The 19,226-nt window shown below is 42.8% G+C and overlaps 1 protein-coding gene across 13 annotated transcripts in view; it reads right to left on the bottom strand.

Moving 5' to 3' along the window:
- Window positions 1–19,226, bottom strand: part of SORCS3 (sortilin related VPS10 domain containing receptor 3) — a 313,425-nt gene that overhangs the window by 148,386 nt on the left and 145,813 nt on the right. For 10 of the 13 annotated variants that reach the window (XM_080597782.1, XM_080597774.1, XM_080597784.1 and 7 more), the window contains one exon: window positions 10,530–10,629. The exons of 2 other annotated variants lie outside the window; for them this stretch is intronic. In XM_080597782.1, the coding sequence (XP_080453908.1) occupies window positions 10,530–10,629 (100 nt within the window). Of the gene's footprint in view, window positions 1–10,529; window positions 10,630–10,725; window positions 10,876–19,226 lie in introns of those variants that run through there. One more of the 13 variants, XM_080597779.1, reaches the window with a different exon arrangement.

The raw sequence follows: 19,226 nt of genomic DNA, 5'->3' as shown, positions 1-19,226 counted from the left end.
CCCGCTTTGTCCCTGTAACCAAGGCAGGGCACCATGAAAAGCTGCTAAAAGCCTGCTCTGCTCCACTTCATAAAGCAACGGTCATACTAAGTGACAAAACTGCAGCCTTATTTTAGTGGATATTATAACTTCTGATCTGTCCTTTAACACTTGCTGACTAAATCGGAACAAACTGCCTCTGTTAAATACTGTCAGCCAACTCCGGGAAGTCCACATCTAAATGTGGATGCGATCTTTCCAGTTTTACCCCATCTTTATGGCCTCGTACCACCCTAAGGCTCCCCTAAGGAGCACGATTCTAGCAATATGAGGTGAAGAAGGCAAAGAGCAGCAGGAGAAATCATCCAACTGCTAGAAAGCCAGGCAAGGCAAGGCAGCCTCATCAGAGATCTGCACCAGTATCCATCCTGCCAAGCTGAATCTTACCTGATAACTGACCTTATTTTTTTCCTCCAAACATTATCGCAAATACTGAGCAAATAAATAAATAAATAAATAAAACAAAATTTTTTTAAAAAAAAAGACATCAGCTTGGGTTTCTCCCTTCACAATCTGAGTCTCTAGCCATTCCAATAGACAATGAAGTGCAGTGAAACACTCATCAACCAATCTTATTTTTTTTCATTCATCTTCTGAGGATGATCAAACAAATTGTATGTCTAAAGCTGTAGATATTGCAGTTACTGTCCGCAAACTGTGCCAAACAAACCCTGCTTATCTACTTGGTTCTTGCACATAAAACAACTTAGTAAAGCATGCATGGCAAGTTAGCCAAGTCCAGAGTTTGAGCTTTGTTTTCCATTTCCCTAAAAGCTGTGTCTACTTTCATTTAAGTGGCCATTTTTTCCCATGATGCAAACCATCCCTCATAGTCAAAGCTCCAAGACAGCAGCTAAGCAGGGAATTCAGGAATACAGTTCCAGTCCTTGGTAGGTACATGATATGGCAGGTGTGTGTCTGATTTTTTCTTATTTTACTTATACATCTTATGTCTACAGTTACTTTCATCAACTAGACTTGCAACATCTGTGAAGACTAAAATGATGTTTATTTAACAAGACATTTTCCATAAAGCCAACTTAGCTTTCATTTTACTCTGTATCTTTATTAATTGAACCCTGTATTAGGGTTCCATTTGCTTTCAATACTTAACTAAGCACTACCCAAACGTGTATCAAATGAGTTCTGAAACATATGAAAAATATAAGTGAAAGTTATGGTAATGGATAAGCATAAAGCCATGAAATGCAGGTGCATAAAGGAAACTCTAAATCTGGAGTTTCATAATATATGAATGCTTTCTTCATAAGTGCTGCAACAATGGCTTTCAATGCAGTATCTTTAAGATATGTATAAACAGAAAAATACCCATCTCTCTTCTAATCCTCTTGCCTCCAACACTATTAAATAATGCCACATGCAAGTATTCTGTTAATTATCTGGGTCCAGTCCTGTTCTAATTATTGATCAATGATGAAGAACCAGAGCGCACCCTCAGCAAGTTTGCTGATGACACAAAACTGGGAGGAGTGGCTGATACACCAGGAGGCTGTGCTGCCAGTCAGAGGGACCTGGACAGGCACTGGGCAGAGAGGAACCTCATGAAGTTCCACAAAGGCAAGTGCAGGGTCCTGCACCTGTGCAATGCGCTCTAGGTGACCCTGCTTGGCAGGGGAGTTGGACTAGATGATTTCCAGAGGTCCTTTCCAACTTCAACTATTCTGTGATTCTGTGATCTCAAATGTGTTTATTTTTAGAAATACCCAACACGAGCAGTGGTTGAAGTTCCGTAGTTTTTGTTTGTTTTTGAATGCATCTGTTTTTCCAGAGAAATGCCTGAAAAAACCTCAAGGATCTCAAGTTTTCATGTTCATGCAATGAACTGAAATACTGAAGGACAGCCTTCCTCAGTGTACATTGATCAGATTGTCCCTGTTTTAGGAAGAGGGAAACATCCCCTGGGGATCTCTCATAAGCTTGTGTCTCTGTTCTGTGCTGTCTGTGCTGACAAATGGTTGCATCCCTGAAAACAGATGCTATAGGAACTCCATTTATCTCTATGATCTACGTTAAGTCAGAGGAGGCAAAATTAAAATCTGCATAGAAACAGAGAGTAGTTTCTTCTTTCTTGAAGTATAGGAACCTACAGGTAGGTCAGGTCTCAGCAGGCTTCTGACAGGCCGTACAGTCCCAGGCTGCAGCAAGATAAAGTACTCTCTTTCACAGGACCCTCTTGACTACAAAGGCTCACAAGAAGGCACAACCCTCAAACATAGTAATAATAATTTAAAAGGGAAAAGAAAAACAGATTTGGGACATACTGAAAAAAACAACTATATTTTAAGAGTATTCTACTAACACTCATATTTTGCCTTTACATCTCTGCATCTCCCATTCATTTTGAACCGCGGTTAAAACATTAAGTTAATTCTACTAGTATACGGAAGCTATATTTCTTACTTAGTCAAGGTCAAAAAGCTACAGAGAAAGTATTATGACACCTGTAACTCAAATGATCTCTTTTCCACAGTTTCAGGTCTTGGTTCTGCAAACATTTACAAAAATTCTTTTTTCATGAGTGACAAATTCAAGCCAAACTAATGAGACAAGTAGAGAGAAGCCCATGCACAAGAGCTCACAAGATTGAACCTTGCAGATAAAACGCACCATATAATATATCCTTTGACTCTGCCACAGATGTTGTGTATGACCTTGAGGAAATCATCTTTGCTTCATCAGTAGGTGAAGGAAAATAATGCTTCTTCATTCCCAATTTTAGTCTTTATTTGAATCGTCAGTTCTGGAGACTGATGGTGACTGCTCCTGAAGTATATTTACCAGGCAGAATATACTGCAATGTTAACCAGATCAGTCACATTTGTACAATCCACTGGTAAAACCAGAGCAGATAAATCTGAGCTCAGATGATACAGATGCTGTGTTTCAGAGCTATAGCCTTTGCCGTACAGCAGTAGGCAGGTTCTGCCCACACAGGATCTGGACTGAGTAGCGTGTGTTTTGGAGTGCTAACAAGAACATCCTACACAGCTCAACAGGTCCAGAGAATGGTGCATGAGGAGACAATTAAAACTCAATTTGCAGCTCAGGTAATTTAGTGTCCGTTAATGGCAGCTGTAAAGCCAAGAACTATATAGCAACTGTATTTCATCAGGCTGAAGGAAAAGATTAGGGATAAAAGACAACAGAAAGAACTAGTTCTCTCTCTCCTGCCCTGTGGCTCTAACTCAGCCCCACTGCATTTGTGTTACAAATAGATTTTTTTAAATCATGCCAGCAAGTGCCAATTTGTAGCACGTGATGTTTTTCACAGTGTCTCCTTAATAAGGAAAAAGGGTAAAAAGAAACCTTCCATTTGCCAAATGGCTTCAGGATACTCCAGAGCTCAGTCCCTCACCAATAGCGTAGGATACAATCTTAGGAAAAAAACAGCAAATGACTAATGGGATATGTGGCAAAGGATGGCAGCTCAGTTCAGGCTGGGTTAGCAAGCATCAGGTGCGTGCTAGGCTGATGAAGCAGTGCTTCTATCTCACATTTGATGAGTAGGTAGAAAACAAAATGCTGTCTAATTCCCTCTGGGACCAAATGCACCGAAAACTAAAGGCAAAACCAAAACAAGTTCAGATCACGGTTCTGCACTGAGGATCCAATAAGAGCTCAGGAATTCCCTTAGGAGATGCATGAGGCCACGGTGGGGTTTGCTCTCAATTACTCTCCAAGTAAGCAAGAAGAAATAAAATGAGGTCAAAGTGACTTGCACTCATTTAGGATCTTTATCTCCTGCAGGAGGAGATGTCAATCCCAATGAGATAGCGAGTTTCCAGCCAGGTAGGTGCATTCCTATGAGATTCCAATATTACAGTCACAATTAACTTCTTCCTTCATTAACCTGAACTGCAACGCAGCATTGCTGTCTGCCAGCTCATAAATAGTTGCCTCACTTCATCCCCAAGAAGCAGCACAGAAACAAACAAACTTAATTAGATTTAGCTTTCAGAGCTCCTGACTCTCCAAATACCTCTAAGCATTTCTCATTGTGATGGGCCAAGTCTAGAGGCATGAATAGGTATGAGAGGTGTCGCACATCTTTGGCTTTTATAGCTTCAGTGATTTGGCTTTTCCATTTTGACTGTATGGCAACTGGGAAATTAGCCTGCAAAACCATTTACTCAAAGCTCTTTAGCTGAGCACCATGAATTTATTTCTGCTTTATGCTGTTTACAACTACTGTTCAAATCCTCTAGCTAAAAGGTCTACCTGCAAATAAAATCTGAAATGCTTCAGTTCTGCTATGAGGAGAAATCTGGGGGAATCCTCATTTCAGTCACTGTTGCTGGGTGACGTTTTATGCTGATTCTGCACAGAAAGAAAGACTACAGACCTTTTAATTCTTCAGGGTATTGCCTACAACAATGATGGTACCAGCACAGGAGAAAAGCTAAAGATGACTGCATCCAATTGAATTGCAAAGCAAATTCATGAAGGCAGGTATTTCTAAGACATCAGAACTGTCACTGCAGATCTTAAATGCAATCAGGACCTCACATTTATCCGCATTTATCTGAGCAATACTATATACAGGCAACTGCATTTGGGTTTGATTTTGTCAGTTAGAGTTGTCATTCTATTCCTTTTTTTCTCCCTCCTTTTTTCTTTTAAATGCTTTTTAATTCCATCCTCTCAACCTCCACAGGAATCCCAAGGGTAGAGATAAAACTTTCTCAGTGAAAACTGGGTTTTCAACTAAACACCTTCACCAAGAATATTCACTTTACACAGAGCATTTCATGGAGGAAATAATACAAGAAATCTATGGTTCAACAACAGTTCCTTAGGATTCAGCATTGCACCTCAGTGCCTGAAAGGAACAGTGCTTCAGAAACACAGGACTTCTGTTCTCATCTTCTTTTGGAAGGGATTCGCATCTACCTATGATGCATAAATTCTAAAATGAATCCTGTTATTGGCAAAGAAGAAGAAAGCAGGCATTCATGAGATATGTGATCTTGCCCAACAGACCAACCCATGTTAGAGGGCATGGTCTCAGAGCACTTAAGCTCTAAGAGGCGCTATTTCAAAGTGCACAGGGTTAGTCCAAGAATCTAAGGCATAGCTGTGGAAATTATCTAACAGAAACCTTTCAAAGAAAAGAAAAAGATAAAAGATAAAGAAAAATAGGAATTAAAAGTTGAGAAATGTTCTTATTAAAACAGAGACTGTTTTTTCCCTTAGCGCTTTGGAAGAAATAAACAATTCAATTCTAATTCCCACACTGCTGTGAAAGACGCCTCTAGTAAAACGTAACTAACGCCCAAAATACAGCATTAAATTAAAGGTCAGCAGAGAACTGAGATCTCTGCCCAGCAGAGAAAGCAGCCTTTTGTTATATCCCTTAAAGACAGACAAGAGTCTGTCGGGTTAAAAAAATAAAATAAAAGCCAAAGCTACGCATTTTGTGAGCCCCAGCTTTTCAGAGCACACAGCCATCTGACCTTCAACCCCACTCAACTGCAAGGAAGGTGTACTGCTGAACATACATGGATATTTTGCCTCTCTGAAGTTCACCACAGTATTACCAGGTTTGTTAAAATGTGTATGTCAGCTGTGCCAAAGCAGATACTTCTTCATGTGGCCTCTCTGGCAAACCACCATGTGGGTGGATGCACTGAAGGGAAAGATGTGTCCTAGAATACACTGCCAATTAAGAGAATCTTCATGGGTATGGGAGTGTCACAAACACAGGCAACTCAGCTTCTCACTAGAGCTCCAAGCAATAACTCTTAAGAAAGCAATGGCCTTCAGGACTTCAGAAACTGCTAGGTCTAATGATCACCTGGAAATCAAGGCAGATTTTCTTCATCTAAGGAAAATTCCTCTTCACTTCCACAAGTTCTTAGTGTGGAAGTGAAAGAAGAAACAGCGCAAGCATCTGCAAGAAGAGCAGGTACAAGCCTGGCAGTTTCAGCTACCAACAGCAAGGCCGTATGAACACTGGCCAGTTGCAAAGAGCTGTGAAACCCTGATCTCCTTAGCTTTCAGAAGAGCATGAACAGTGCAGCTGCTCCACCAGAAGACGAAGTCATCCTGGGTCACGGTAGGAATTATTTCTGCTCTGGTGAAGCCAGAGGCTATGGACTTACAGCAGGCCACAGCCCACTCATTTATCTCCTTATGGCAGCACTCCAGGGTGGTTCCATTTCAGATCATAAGATTATTAAGGTTGGAAAAGCTCTCCAAGATCATCTGGTCCAACCGTCCCCATTCCACCACCAATGTCACCCATTAAACCATGTCCCTAAGCACCACGTCCAACTTTTCCTTTAAACACCCCCAGGGACGGTGACTCCAACACCTTCCTGGGCGACCTGTTCCGATGCTTAACCAATCTTTCTGAGAAGAAATTTCTCCTAATTTCCAACCTGAACGTCTCCTTGAGGCCATTCCTTCTTGTAATAATTTAAATTATTGTAATAAAATAAAAATAATGAACCGCAAAACCTCAAATTACACAATGGTGAAGAGCATTTTCCAAACATCTACTTGCAATTTCGAGGAAATAGCTTGCATAGACATCCCCCATCTCAGCTCAAAAAGGCCATCAGCAGAATAGGTCATCAGCTGCAAGCAGGGGCTCTGGGACCCAGAGCTGCCTCTGCCCAGCACCACATGGGGATGCAGCCAAAGCCACCTCAGCTCAGCCTATGAGGCTCTGTGCCTTTACTAACTCTGAGTCTGTGGAGGGTTGGTATCTCCCAGTGGCAACATGTAAAACCAACGAACGTTGACAAACTGAGCCTGACTTCTAGGTACTTAACAGCAGCAAAGCCAGGGAGACCTAAGGCCACCCTGGATTTATTACCATGATGAAACTAGAGACTGTGTTTCTTCAGCTCTTCCCCCATCTACTGCATCTACTACTACTTTCCTCTTCAAGCACAAACACATGATGTCTCCACTGTCTTTTTGCCCACGGATAAACAATAGGGACTGCTGTGTTTCACAGAGGATCAAAGGATAGGAACGATGGGCCAGCTGCTTTCAGGCTGCTCCAGCATTTGTCAGTCTGCTGTGGCAGGAACGATGTTTCAAAACATGGCAGGACACCAGATACAGACAGGGGCAATAGTCAACACTGTGCTGGGGCTTTCCAGTAAGGGATGGGAGAAATACACAGGAGCAGCTTAGCAGGAAGCCTAAAGAGAACATGAAATGAATAATATTGATTAAAAATATAACCTAAACTGAAACAAGAGTTTTTAGTTTAAAAGAGGAAGAACAAATATACATGAAGCTAACTGGGAACTTGCTTTTGCCATCAATGTTACATAGCAGATGCTCAGACATGACCTTTGTGGGTGAGAGAATAAAACCCAAAGAGAATTCAATATTTTAAGGCCAGAGGAACCATTAGGTCACCGAGTCCAACCTCCCTGTGCAGTATGTGTTCCAGAATTTCACCAAATCATTCCTGTACTAAGCTCAGTATTTCTTCCAGAAAGTAACCTACTTTGTAAGAAAAGCACAAATGCTTGGAGTGCCTCAGATCCCTGAGGGCTTTATGCCCTCCTGTACTGGTGAAGTAGTCATCAGCTGTGTCTTTCTCAGTACCAAGAGAAGGGGAATGACACAGGCTCCCAGCCCCTGGGTTATAACCATGCCTCATCCATCTGCTCCACCCCTGCATTTCAAGTCTGGCCCCATCTGATCCCCCAGTACTGCAGTAACAGTGATGTTCTTACTGCGAAATCAGTGCTCCACCATAACTTGGCAGCACTGAGCACTGACACATGACAGAAGCCAACAAAAAAAAAAAAAAAGAAAAAAAAACTTATAATGTATTCACAAAAATTAAAAGGAAACAAAAAAGCTTTTATTTTAAAAGAAAAAAAAAAAGGAAAAAAAAAAGCTAGTGTTTAAATCCTCTTTCCTCATACTTAAATGAGCCCAGGGTTATGCCACAATTCAGGTAAATGATGTTTATATAACTGGCATTTGGCTGAATGCATAATTTCTATTTAACAGCTGAAGAGAGGCATTTCAGGGCTTCAAAGAAATCTGACAGGTAATTCCCACTGTAGTTCTGCAGGGTAGCTGAGAGGTAATTATCCTTCTCACTAGTAAATCAATTAGGAATGAATGTATGGAAAGCTTTTCCCCTCCTCCAAGTAACTCCTAATCCTCTAAGCGCTAATGAGCAGACAGTGCTAGCAACCCATCAGAAAGAGACAGGAGCCGAGGCACACAAGGTCCTACCAATATCTGATGCCTAAGGAGAAAATATCGTGCCTGGAAAGGGCCTGCACAATTCACTGTGTGCACACAGGCCCTGTTGCTCGTGGTATCTTTCTCCCACTGTTTATTGCCTCTAAGATTTATTTTTGAGGCTCACAGGAGATCCCTGCACTGCGTGCAATTGGGCAGCACTCCCGCTGTCAGAGGGGAAGCACAAGGGATCCAGACTTTGTCCGCTGGGGTGCAACTGATTCACCAACTGCTTTGTGATTCATTATCGGTGGTTGCGCTCAGGAGCTCAGCAAAAATGCGATGCTTACTCTGCAGGCCATTTTAACAATGTTCACCGAGAGAGACCTGAAGAAAATTACAACCTAAGAGCATTTTTTTGCCAGACACAACCTTGTGAATCTGTAAGAGGTAGGTGTAAAATAAGCCTGATAATAATGAATTTGACAAATCCCTGATTCTCCAATCCAGTGACATCTTCCCCAAGAATTTCCAAAAATCTGAATTTATGCTTGGAAATGCTTTGCTGATCAAAGCAGTCAGCTCTGGGTTCAGACAAACCACCTGTTTAACTATGCCCAGTAACAGTGTCCTTATATTTAGCAGAGGTGGAAAGAATGAAAACAAGTTGTTCCTACAACCAACATACTAAAGCTGGTTTCCTATGGATTTTCCTTACAGCTCCTCTCTGTTTCAAATGATTTTTCAGAAGGGAGGAAAGGGGGGAAGACAGACAGGTCCAGAAATCATTTCCTAACAACATAAGACCAAAAATATAAGCCAATACAAATTGTCATCTGCAATAAGAAAACAGAAGGTAAAGATAGTTCTGCATGCCACTATACAGTGATATGTGTTATTAGAGAGGAAAAAAAATAGGAGAGGGAGAAAAGACCACTAATCTGGTGAGCCTGATAGCTTGAGAAATGCTAAAGATAATCATATATCCTTGCACCCCCAATTTGTGAGGGAGACTTTACACCAGTGACGTAGGATTTGTAACTGAGCATATTGCCTCCGATTTCAGGTGGGCAGAGTTGCTTTGGAAACAGAACGAGCAAGAATTAACTCTTCAGCACCCACCACGTAGGGGGTATTAAGGCCAGGAGAGTTTATTATGAAACACCTTCATTTCATTTTGCTCAGAACAAAACAATAAAGATAGTCTTTATGAGAATTCCATTTCTGCACTCAAAAAAATTTAAACTGACCCCTGACCACCACCTTCTCGCTCTCCTCTCTATATCCCAAAGCACATATTGCTGCCTACGGTAATCAGAGCCATGGCTGCCTTAAGATTGCATGCACTGAAATACGCATCAATCCTGAAAACTCTGTAGACTGACCGATGATGGAAAAAACAGTGTCAGTAATAATAATAGTAGGAGTAGCAGAATACAAGTTTGGAAACCTAAGGAGGGAGACGAGCTGGGCCCTTTGGAAGTGACGAAACAGAACGTGCTGCTCCCCATCCAAACAGCTCCATTTGCTGCCAGCAGTTAGCTGCATGCTGCAGCCCTCCTGTATTTATTTCTGTGGGTAGCTGAGAGCACCTTTGTCCCACTACCTCCCTTGAATCCGCACAGGCAATAATTTTAAACCAAAAAGGCACTGAGCGGTAACTCCTGGGCTGCGCTCTGTGAGCCAGCCTAAGCCCTAATTGCATTATGTGGGAAGCATGAGCAGGGGGTTTGAAAGCTGTGACCTCATCTTCTCTCCTACACAGTCAAATCACATCGTAGGTCTCCCACCCACTTGCCCCAGCACATTCTCCTTTCGGCCCCCTTATATGATGTAACCAATGAAAATGTCATTTACATCTTTACCTCCAACTTCTCCACAAAATCCAGGGAAAGCATAAGCATAAAATGCAGGAAGAAATGCCTTTTCTCTGTTATTGCTAATAATAAAGAAACAGAGAAGGCAAAAAGAGGCATATTAGCTAATAAGTCAGCGTAAGCAAGATTCCAGGAAGCATTTGTGTGAGTTCAGCTCTTTAACGTATAAGAGTCAGAAGAAAAAAAAAAAGCAACCTGTTTTACTTCTTTAACTCCTTCAGCAGGAGATTAAGGACTCCATCCCCACCACAAGTAAAACAGGCACAATTCTACTGAAAACCATGGAATTGCACTAGTGTGACTTAAACAGCAAATTCAAGCTCCGATGAATTGCCAATGGATTTCACTATAGGATCATAATTCCTCTTGGAAGGAACAAAGAGTCATAATTTTGTTTCTATAGCTACCAGCTCGACAGCTCTCCCTTACCTTCCTCTTGTTAGTGGGACTGACATAAAGGTAGCTCAGCACAGTCTTCAGGCCTACTTTGTCATTTAGCTTTTCATAGGTAGTGCCATAGTCTGTTGACCTGGAGAAAAGAGGAGACAAAAAGAGTTTATGTGGTTATTATGGGAAAGAAATGACTGCGAACAGATGCTCAAAGTTACAGCTTGAGCGTTATTACCCTTAAAACTTCAGCTTTTCCGTTTCATTCAGGGTGGTAAGAAGAAAAGAAGAAAACTTGAGTCTTTGGGACAGGGTCTGTCACCACATCAGTTGACCTTACAGCACTCGGGGAACTGTGGTGTGCTCATGAAGATCTCTGTGGACTTCACGGGGACTCTGCTCTCACATGCTGGTGTGGGATTGCAAATGATACCTGCATGAGGACTCTGATCTCAGCAGCACCCTTAGCACAAATTCTATTTTCAGACAAATCCAGCAGAAGAATCCAAATTAAACCCATCAACAACAATTTTAAGTGGGCTGATTTTTGACTTGAGATGGGGATCCAAATGTGGCTCACAATTGTAACAGCTAAACTCACGTCTAGATAAAAATGTACCTAAACTGGCATCTTGAGTCCTCAATCACCCCCACCCTACTCTGTGCCGGGCGTTTAATTTTTCTGAGCTACAGAGACAGATTCAGGCCCCTACACAAGCAAATCCCACCCGGAGGAGCAGATGCTCTGGGGGTGGCATTACCCATTCGTGACTGGAGAAGAGAGCTGCTTCGTCACAGAGGGTTTTCTGTAGCTTCCTCCTCCTCGTTTGTGGGCATGCTTGAAACCCCGCTTTGCCCTGCTTGTTTCTCGTCTGCTTTCACACTCTGCTTTACTTAACAAACAAGATTTTTCCTACCAGAACAAATCAACAACTACCCAGGCCAGGATCCCACACCTGAACAGCGGTCAGCACCAAGACCAACCCTCGGTTCTTTGCCTGGCAGGGCAATGGCCCACGTCACCCTGATGGCACCAGCACGAGCAGTGCCACCATGCCCAGCAGCCCCAGACCTCCGCTCCAGTGGCTGCAGGAACCGAGCAATGCCGGGGTCTGCGCCCAGCTCTGCCACGCTCCTCACTGCCCCTGCAAGTCCAGAACGACACCGTAAGAGCCACACTGCAAAAACAGGTAGCTGCTGTCAGGCTTCTGAGCCAGGCAGTCACAGAACCCCTGAAGCTTTTTTTGAATCAAAGATGTCGCTGCAGCACATTTGCTGTTGTGCAAATTTCAAGCACAAATCCTAAATGAGTGAGGAACTGGTTCTTTTCTTAAATGGGCCGAGGCAAACTTCCTCCTTTGAACACCCAGCAATCAGGGGTGCTTCGAGTCTTAAAAAAATTGTGTGTGCTGTGGTTTAGCTCTAATACTAAACTAGAGCTACTATTAGATTTATACTTAATACTCTTTTATACTAATGTACAGTATTGATACTCACTGGGCTTCACAGAAACATCTCACAACCACATACTGTACTCCCATGTCAGTTTCCTGCACAAAGCATCTGAAACTTTTATCTTGCCAGGTATCAATACAACACAAATTATTTAGCAGCTTTCCCCCTCCAGCAAGGCTTGCAATCAGAGCAGCTCGATAAAACCAAATAACCCTGGCCAACTGATTGCGCTCCACAAGGCCTCCAACACACGCTCATTCAACAGGTCAGAAATCTCCCAGTAACACTAAGCTAAGAGCGGTGAGTGACAGGGAGCACGTACTAAGCTACTTCCTTGGACACTCTTCCAGCGTCGCTGAAGCTCCGAACAAGCCACTTCCACGAGTACACATGTAGAGCCACCAGCCGGGGAAAAAGATCACTGGTTTCAATCAGCATTCAAAGAGAACACAAATACCGGTTTAATATTCTCACAGAGCTACTTTGGTTTTATTCTCCTAGTCATTTTCCGATCTCCCAAAATGCCTTGCACTTCTAAAGATGCAGGCTGGATGCCCTAATGACTCTCTCTCATTAAACCATTATCACTCATTGCATTTGCCCTTTCAAAGAATAGCTAGAAAGGAAGTAGGATCATTATTTCGTTAGCTTCTCTAAGGCTTTCTTTATTATCATGACAGTCACCACTGGCTTCACAGAGATGTCTCAAAGGATATCACAATAATATACTGTATTTCCATAGCATTTTCCCAAAAGCTGAGGCTTTTGTCTTGTGTTAATCCTTTCAAACTAACAAAGTCCCAAGGGCTGCACTGGGAAATATTATCTCCGTTCTAGAGATGAAGGAACTGAAAGCCTGCATAGGTAATAGTGCATTTTTTCAAAAGCAGGCATCTACAATTAGCCTTTTCAGCTTCTTAAATCATTAAGTATACAGCTTGATAATCAAATCTGCTAAACTCCTAACACCACCAAGTTCCCTAATTTGAAAGCAAGTGTTTACTAAGACACACAGAAAGAAAAGTTTGTTGCCTAATTTTAGCAACCAAAGCCTGACTATTTTCAGAGATGTGACCTGCAGGTGGAACTGAACTGTTCCACCTCCATTTTTAATTTTAACTTCAACCTTTTACCTTTATTAATCACTTAACTTTGCAGTTAAAGACTTTAACTGAAAATTAACTAGCTCGCATGTATTTAGAGTTGTTTAACACTATGAGTAGACTGGATACCACATTTTCTGCCATACCTGTGGTTCTCATTAGCATCCACACCAAAGCACATTGTTAAAGCAGCAGAGGCCAAGTGACCCTGCCCAGCTGGTTCCTCTGACTTGTTCCCTTAGGCCATCACTGGGGTCCTATCACTTGCAAGGGCATTGTCAAAATTATTTATTTTTATATATAAAGCAGTCTTCAAATATATCAATTTGAGTGTGTGCACATATACATATACACAATGCTTCCATAAAATAAATCGTTGTGCCTTATTAAACCACTGGTAGCACCAGAACTGCTACAACATGGAACGGGCCCTGGCTATATATACAAAGCCTATAAAAGCTCACTCCACGCATTTTGTCCCACGTGTCCTTGTCCTTGATCTTACAGCATTTCACTGTCCTCTCTATGCTGTATTTCAGCTTGCAAACCATGCTGCTGGCAATACCCCAAAAAAAGACTGCACAGTGAAAAGCAGTGGAACTCAAGGGGCAGTCCAGTCTTGAATGGACCTTTGTTTACTCCAATTCAGGTTTTTTGATTTTTGTTCTTTGTTGTTTTTTGTTTGTTTGTTTTTTTGGGGGAGAAGGTGTTGGTGGTGGGGTTTTTGTTTTGTTTTTCATTATTATTATTATTACAATCAGCAGTAGCTAACAGCCATGGGGAGGAATCTCTTCGCCGGTCTTGGTTAACATGAAGAACGACTTGATGCAATGCAACAAAATCATAATATTTGTATAACCAAATAAATAAGTGTGCTTTTCCCCAAACATGCTCTGGCACCAAATTCTGAGTATTCCCCTTGGAAGATTTATAACAAATAATTTACTGAAATATGGCAAATTCTCCCATAATTATTTTCCTTCCCAACTATTTATAGTGGCATATCACCTGTTTGACTCCAGTACCATCTCCCCGACGTGCCACGAGGTGTTTTAGCCCTTGCTGCAGCTGCTATCCCATAGTCAGCACTGCAGGGCTCAACAAGCACACCAGGTGGAGAAGCTCCTCTCCACCAAACCTGGCCATCAATCAGCGCACTGAGAGCTAACACAATCCACCTTATTCCTGTAGCTCTCAGCCTGAGCTTCCCCGTGATTGTGACAGACAGGCCGGAGCCAGCAAACTCCAATATCGCGATAAGCCTTGCTCATCCCAGGGACGGGGATGTGAAGCAGAGGTGTGGAGATGCAGGATGATGCTGTCCCAATAGCTTTGAGGAGCCTTCCCTTCTGATGGTTTCCATCTCAGAGCACTGTCAGGTAGAGCAAAGGGGATTTCATTTGTCTGCAGTCGTAGCTCCTCAGCTACAGGGATAAGCTATAAATTTGTAATCAGTCTCCCAAGTGCAAAAGAGATGCAAATAGTGGGGCTGGATGGCTGGGAGGGACAAATCAACCTCCTGGAGCATGTGTGTGTAACCAGCTCTCCTGTCACAGGGTTTCTCCGTTGCTTCTGTGACTCTCACTGCCTGTGTCCACGAAGGAGAAGGAGCAGGCATGGATTTGATTTTAGATTATCAACCTTCTTCCTAAGATACAAAGTCTTATGCATTCACCTCCAGACCAGTCCTGCTACACACACATCTGCAGCCCCACGTTGAGAGCCACGTGGAGGCACAGCCCCACTTCAGCAAGGAGAACATCCCACCTCCGTGCGCTTCACAGAGCAGGAGCGCACACAGCCCAGATTAACATTTTCTCTTCTCCTGTGCCTGCAGACTGTCTGCCTGCAGTGTGCCTGTCTCGCTGTGCCCCCCAAACAACTTCTTGTTTTTACCCATTGGCCAATTCTCTCCCAGTTTGACAGAAACAAAAACCCTGGAGAACAAAGTTTCTACGAGTTTCACGAAAACCAGCAGCCAGCAAAAAGAGAGAAAACTTACGCTCAGTGAAAAGCTGCAGCATGAAGACAAATCCCATGAGACACAAGAGCAGGCACAGCTCTGAGCATCCAGCTGCAGGAAAACGTTCAAACCCAGCTCACATATTAATACTCTACAAAGACTCCAACTGCACAGCACAAGAAGTCAGGCTGCCAAACTTCCGTTGCTTGTGCAAATTTGTTCGTCTCTTCCTTCCCCTTCCTCTCCCTCAAAGGGAGCTCTCCCTGAGCTACAGGCCTCTCTGAAGCTTTGGCACACCAAGAAGAGGCTCCTTCAGAGTCAGAGTCCAGCTTGACCGACCCCTGGGGTAGTCCCACACAGGAACCCCTTTGGTCAGCTCCTTTAGAGACCATAAGTGGTTTGGGGCTCTGGTAAAAGCCATTTCAGCACTAACCCCACTGCGCTGCTTTGTACCAGAATAGCTAAATGGCACACAGGGTACAGGAACCCAGCTCACTATGCAGTAACACAGAGAACAGGTCCCACTAACGTACACGTGGGGCTGAGGGCTGCTCCCCAGCGAAAAGTTATCAGCCATCTAGCAGCAGGCATGGAGAAGCTTTTGCCTGGGAGCTGCAGGTTCATTTGCAAGGCCTGTGTGCTGCAGTGCACGGGTGCACCAGAGACAGCCCCAGGGTGACCACTGCCAAGGCAGAGAACGCGTGCAGGTGTAGCAGTGCTCCCCCAGAGGCAGTAGACGTGGCACAGCTGTTATTTATGACACAGAGCTGTTATTTATGCTATCAAAATCGGCTGTGATGGAGCTAACCAAAAGAATCCAGTCCTTATCCTTCCCTCTCTGCAGCTGACAGAAGCCTGGATCTGGACATTTTACAACAAAGGTATCTGTGGAAGCCCTGGGGGGCTGTGCCTGCTTACTTAACCAAGAAAATCCAAGTAGCAGTACTCTGTGAATCTTTCACTTCACAGAGCAAAACATCTGCTGTGCTGAGAGCTTGTTTTCACCCAACCACGATTTCAGAGTGACCATAACATAGTACCAGAATATCTTTACAACTACGAACAGAAACAACTCCCTCTCTCCATCCCTACCCCTCTAAAGAAAACTAAGGGCAGTAATGAAAATCTGCGGAAGAGAATATAAACCAAACAAGCATATGGTGCTGCCTTTTTTTTTTTTTTTTTTGCCCCTTTTTTTTTCAGCAAAGGTATCTTCTCTTGTTTTTTCAATATGAGTCTTTGGGAAGCCTTTGGATGTCTCAGAGGCTGGCCAACAGGATACAGAATATTACACTTCTGGACTGATAGGCAATAAAACATAGATGATATGAGCATCAGTCACATTTCTAGTGGGTGATTGCTCATCACTGTTTCATTTGATCACCATCCCACAAGGCAGGGGAGCTGTTCACACAAGCAGTCATTCCTTTGTAGAAATGATTGCTCAGATGGGCATCAATTCAGTCTCTGGAGATGTAGTTTTCTATATTCAGCCTACAGGGACAGTGGGCATTAACTTTAAAGCATGTGTTTGCAACACATCTGTTCTTCTTGTGCCATAGGAACACAGGGGTGCTTTGGATAACCCCAGTAATCACTATCCAGAACAACATGTCCAAATTTAGGCAGGATATGTATGCACACATTATATTTATATATGTGTGCATAAATAATATATTTATATATATACACACATTCTCACACACCTACATTAGAGGCAGTACGCCTTTACTGTGGGACACAGATTTGGCTAAATGCGGCTCTGAAACTCAGGCCATTTTGCTTCTGCCAAAGGATGGCAAAATCTTTCCTCTGAAGTAGAGGACAGTAACCAAACTAGTGGATCCTGACACTTCGTAGTAGGCAAGAGTGAACAATAAAACCTGGGTCTAAAAGCCTATTGCAAAATACTCGGCGTTTAAAGAAACTAGGATCCTGATCAAAGCAAGCAGGCTGCAGGTGTAGTCGTTCCTAAGCTTTGCTTTATATTCTGCTGCAAAATAACCCACAATAAGGAAGCACAAAAGCAGCAAACAACTGGGGCCTCCTATTGTGCTACTAAAATAGCTATTTCCACTGTAAGAATCCATATCTTCTATACCATGGAGGTTTATCTCAACTTAATTTTAGCTACCTACGAACCAGGTATTTAACTCTGTTTCCCAAGCCTATCCATATTTCCTCTCTAACCACGGACAGAGACTGTTAACTTCAGAGAATGACTCATTCATCCTAAAATAGGTGAGGGTGCGTTGCTTTCTTAAGGTGTCTTCCTTTATTTAATATAAAGGCAGACCATAGCAACCAATACGTGTGCTCAGCTGTTAGATGGCTAGAACAAGGTGAGGTGTCTATCCCACAGTAAATGCAATTAAAAAGTTCTTGCACTGAGTTGGCGGTACAAAGGAAGGGAAGAACCTCAGCCATCCTGCCTGAGATCACAGTGAGATCACATCATTTGCTGTAATGTACCAACACAGTTTTACATGTCCCACAGAATAACAACATTTAAGAGAATACTTCTAGAACTAGGTACCAGAGGATATGAGGACACCTCTGTGCCATACATACTCTATAGCACTGCAAAGAGGAGAGAATAGATACAAGCAGAGAAATTTGATTCAGATTTCCCATGTTTGCTGGCAGAATCAAGAATAGAAACAAAGACCTCAGGAAACGTGAACTAGCTTCTCCCCAAAAGTGAGCTAAGCACTTCCCTTCATTGGGTGCTTGCCCCATTACACCGATAGCCTGCTGACAATCCTTACGGTGGCCAGGCAAAGTAAATATTCACTGGTGGAAACCCTCCAGTGGTGTGGAGGAGAGAAACAAAAAAAGGAAAAAAGAAAAAAAAAAAAAAGAAAAAAAAAATGCAAGATATCATGGGGTTTAGATTAGGACAGATTAATAAGAAAGGGGAAAAAAATAAAAAATTAAAACAATAAGTGTTGTATAATGCAATTGCTCACCACCAGCTGACCAGTGCCCAGCTATTCCTTAGGCAATGGCACCCCTACACCCCTCCCAACCCCCCCCCCGTTTTTATCATTCAGCATGACACCATGTGCTATGGATGGAACCTCTCTGTGATCAGTCTGGGCCAGCTGTCCTGGCTGTATCCCCTCCCAGCTCCTGGTGCACCCCCAGCCTCCCTGCTGGCAACACAGCACAAGAAGCTGAAAAATCCTTGGCTCTGTGTTAAGTACTGCTCTGCAACAACTAAAACTTCTGTGTGTTATCAGCATTAATTTTCTCCTAAATCCAAAACACAGCACCATACTGGCTACCTGGAAGAAAATTAATTGTATCTCAGCCAAAAGTAGGAAAACAAGAAGCCCTAGATATATTTTTATGTATTTTCTCACTGTCCCCATGTCCCCCACCTTACTGTGAGGGCGGTCAAACCCTGGAACAAGCTTCCTAGAGAGGTGGTTGTTGCCCCATGGCTGTCATGTTCAGGAGATGTCTGGACAATGCCCTTAATAACATATTACCTCTTGGTTAGCCCTGAAGAAGTTAGGCAGCTGGATGAGATGACCCTTGAAGGTCCCTTCCAGCTGAACTATTCTGTTTTATACGCATCCTATAATAATCACATCAGGAGCTTCAGCAGGGTCACAAGAATCCAAATCATCTGCTTGCCAAGTCTGACCTGAGACAAGGACACCACATCCCTGCAGACACCACCCAAAACAAAAGCTCAGTTCTCATGAAAGGTATGATCTGGAGCTAAGACATTCTGGCTTTGTAGAGGTCTCTCCTCTTTCTGCTCTGGTCATTTCACTGCTGTGAAATTTATGGAAAAACATTACTTTTATACAGCTCTGAAGAACTACAGCTCATCATTACTCACTTCCCATTTGTTCTAAAAAATCTGACATATTTATCATGTTCTTGATTCTGATGTATTCTAATTTTCCTAAGAGGTGTTTTATGCATCCCTAATCAGGCAGCATACTGATTCAATTCCAACCACTTGACTGACTCAGCACAGAGCTGGCCTTATCAAAACATATTCAAGAAATTGGGTCTGGAGGACACTTTAACAGCCTCAGAGATAAAAGGCAGCTTTCATGACAAAGCCTCATTAATTAATCAGATATTAATTAGATTATTAATTAGAAACAAGGCCCTTCCCAGGCCCTTTTCCACTTTTATTACTATAGCTAAAATGTTTCTGTAATGATTCTCTTAACTAGCTAATCATTTTAAATTTGC

Source organism: Anser brachyrhynchus, assembly GCF_964034855.1.
Source record: "Anser brachyrhynchus genome assembly, chromosome: 6".
Taxonomy (NCBI): Eukaryota; Metazoa; Chordata; class Aves; order Anseriformes; family Anatidae; genus Anser; species Anser brachyrhynchus.
Note: the sequence above shows the minus strand (reverse complement) of the source record. Positions and strands in the feature narration are given on the sequence as shown.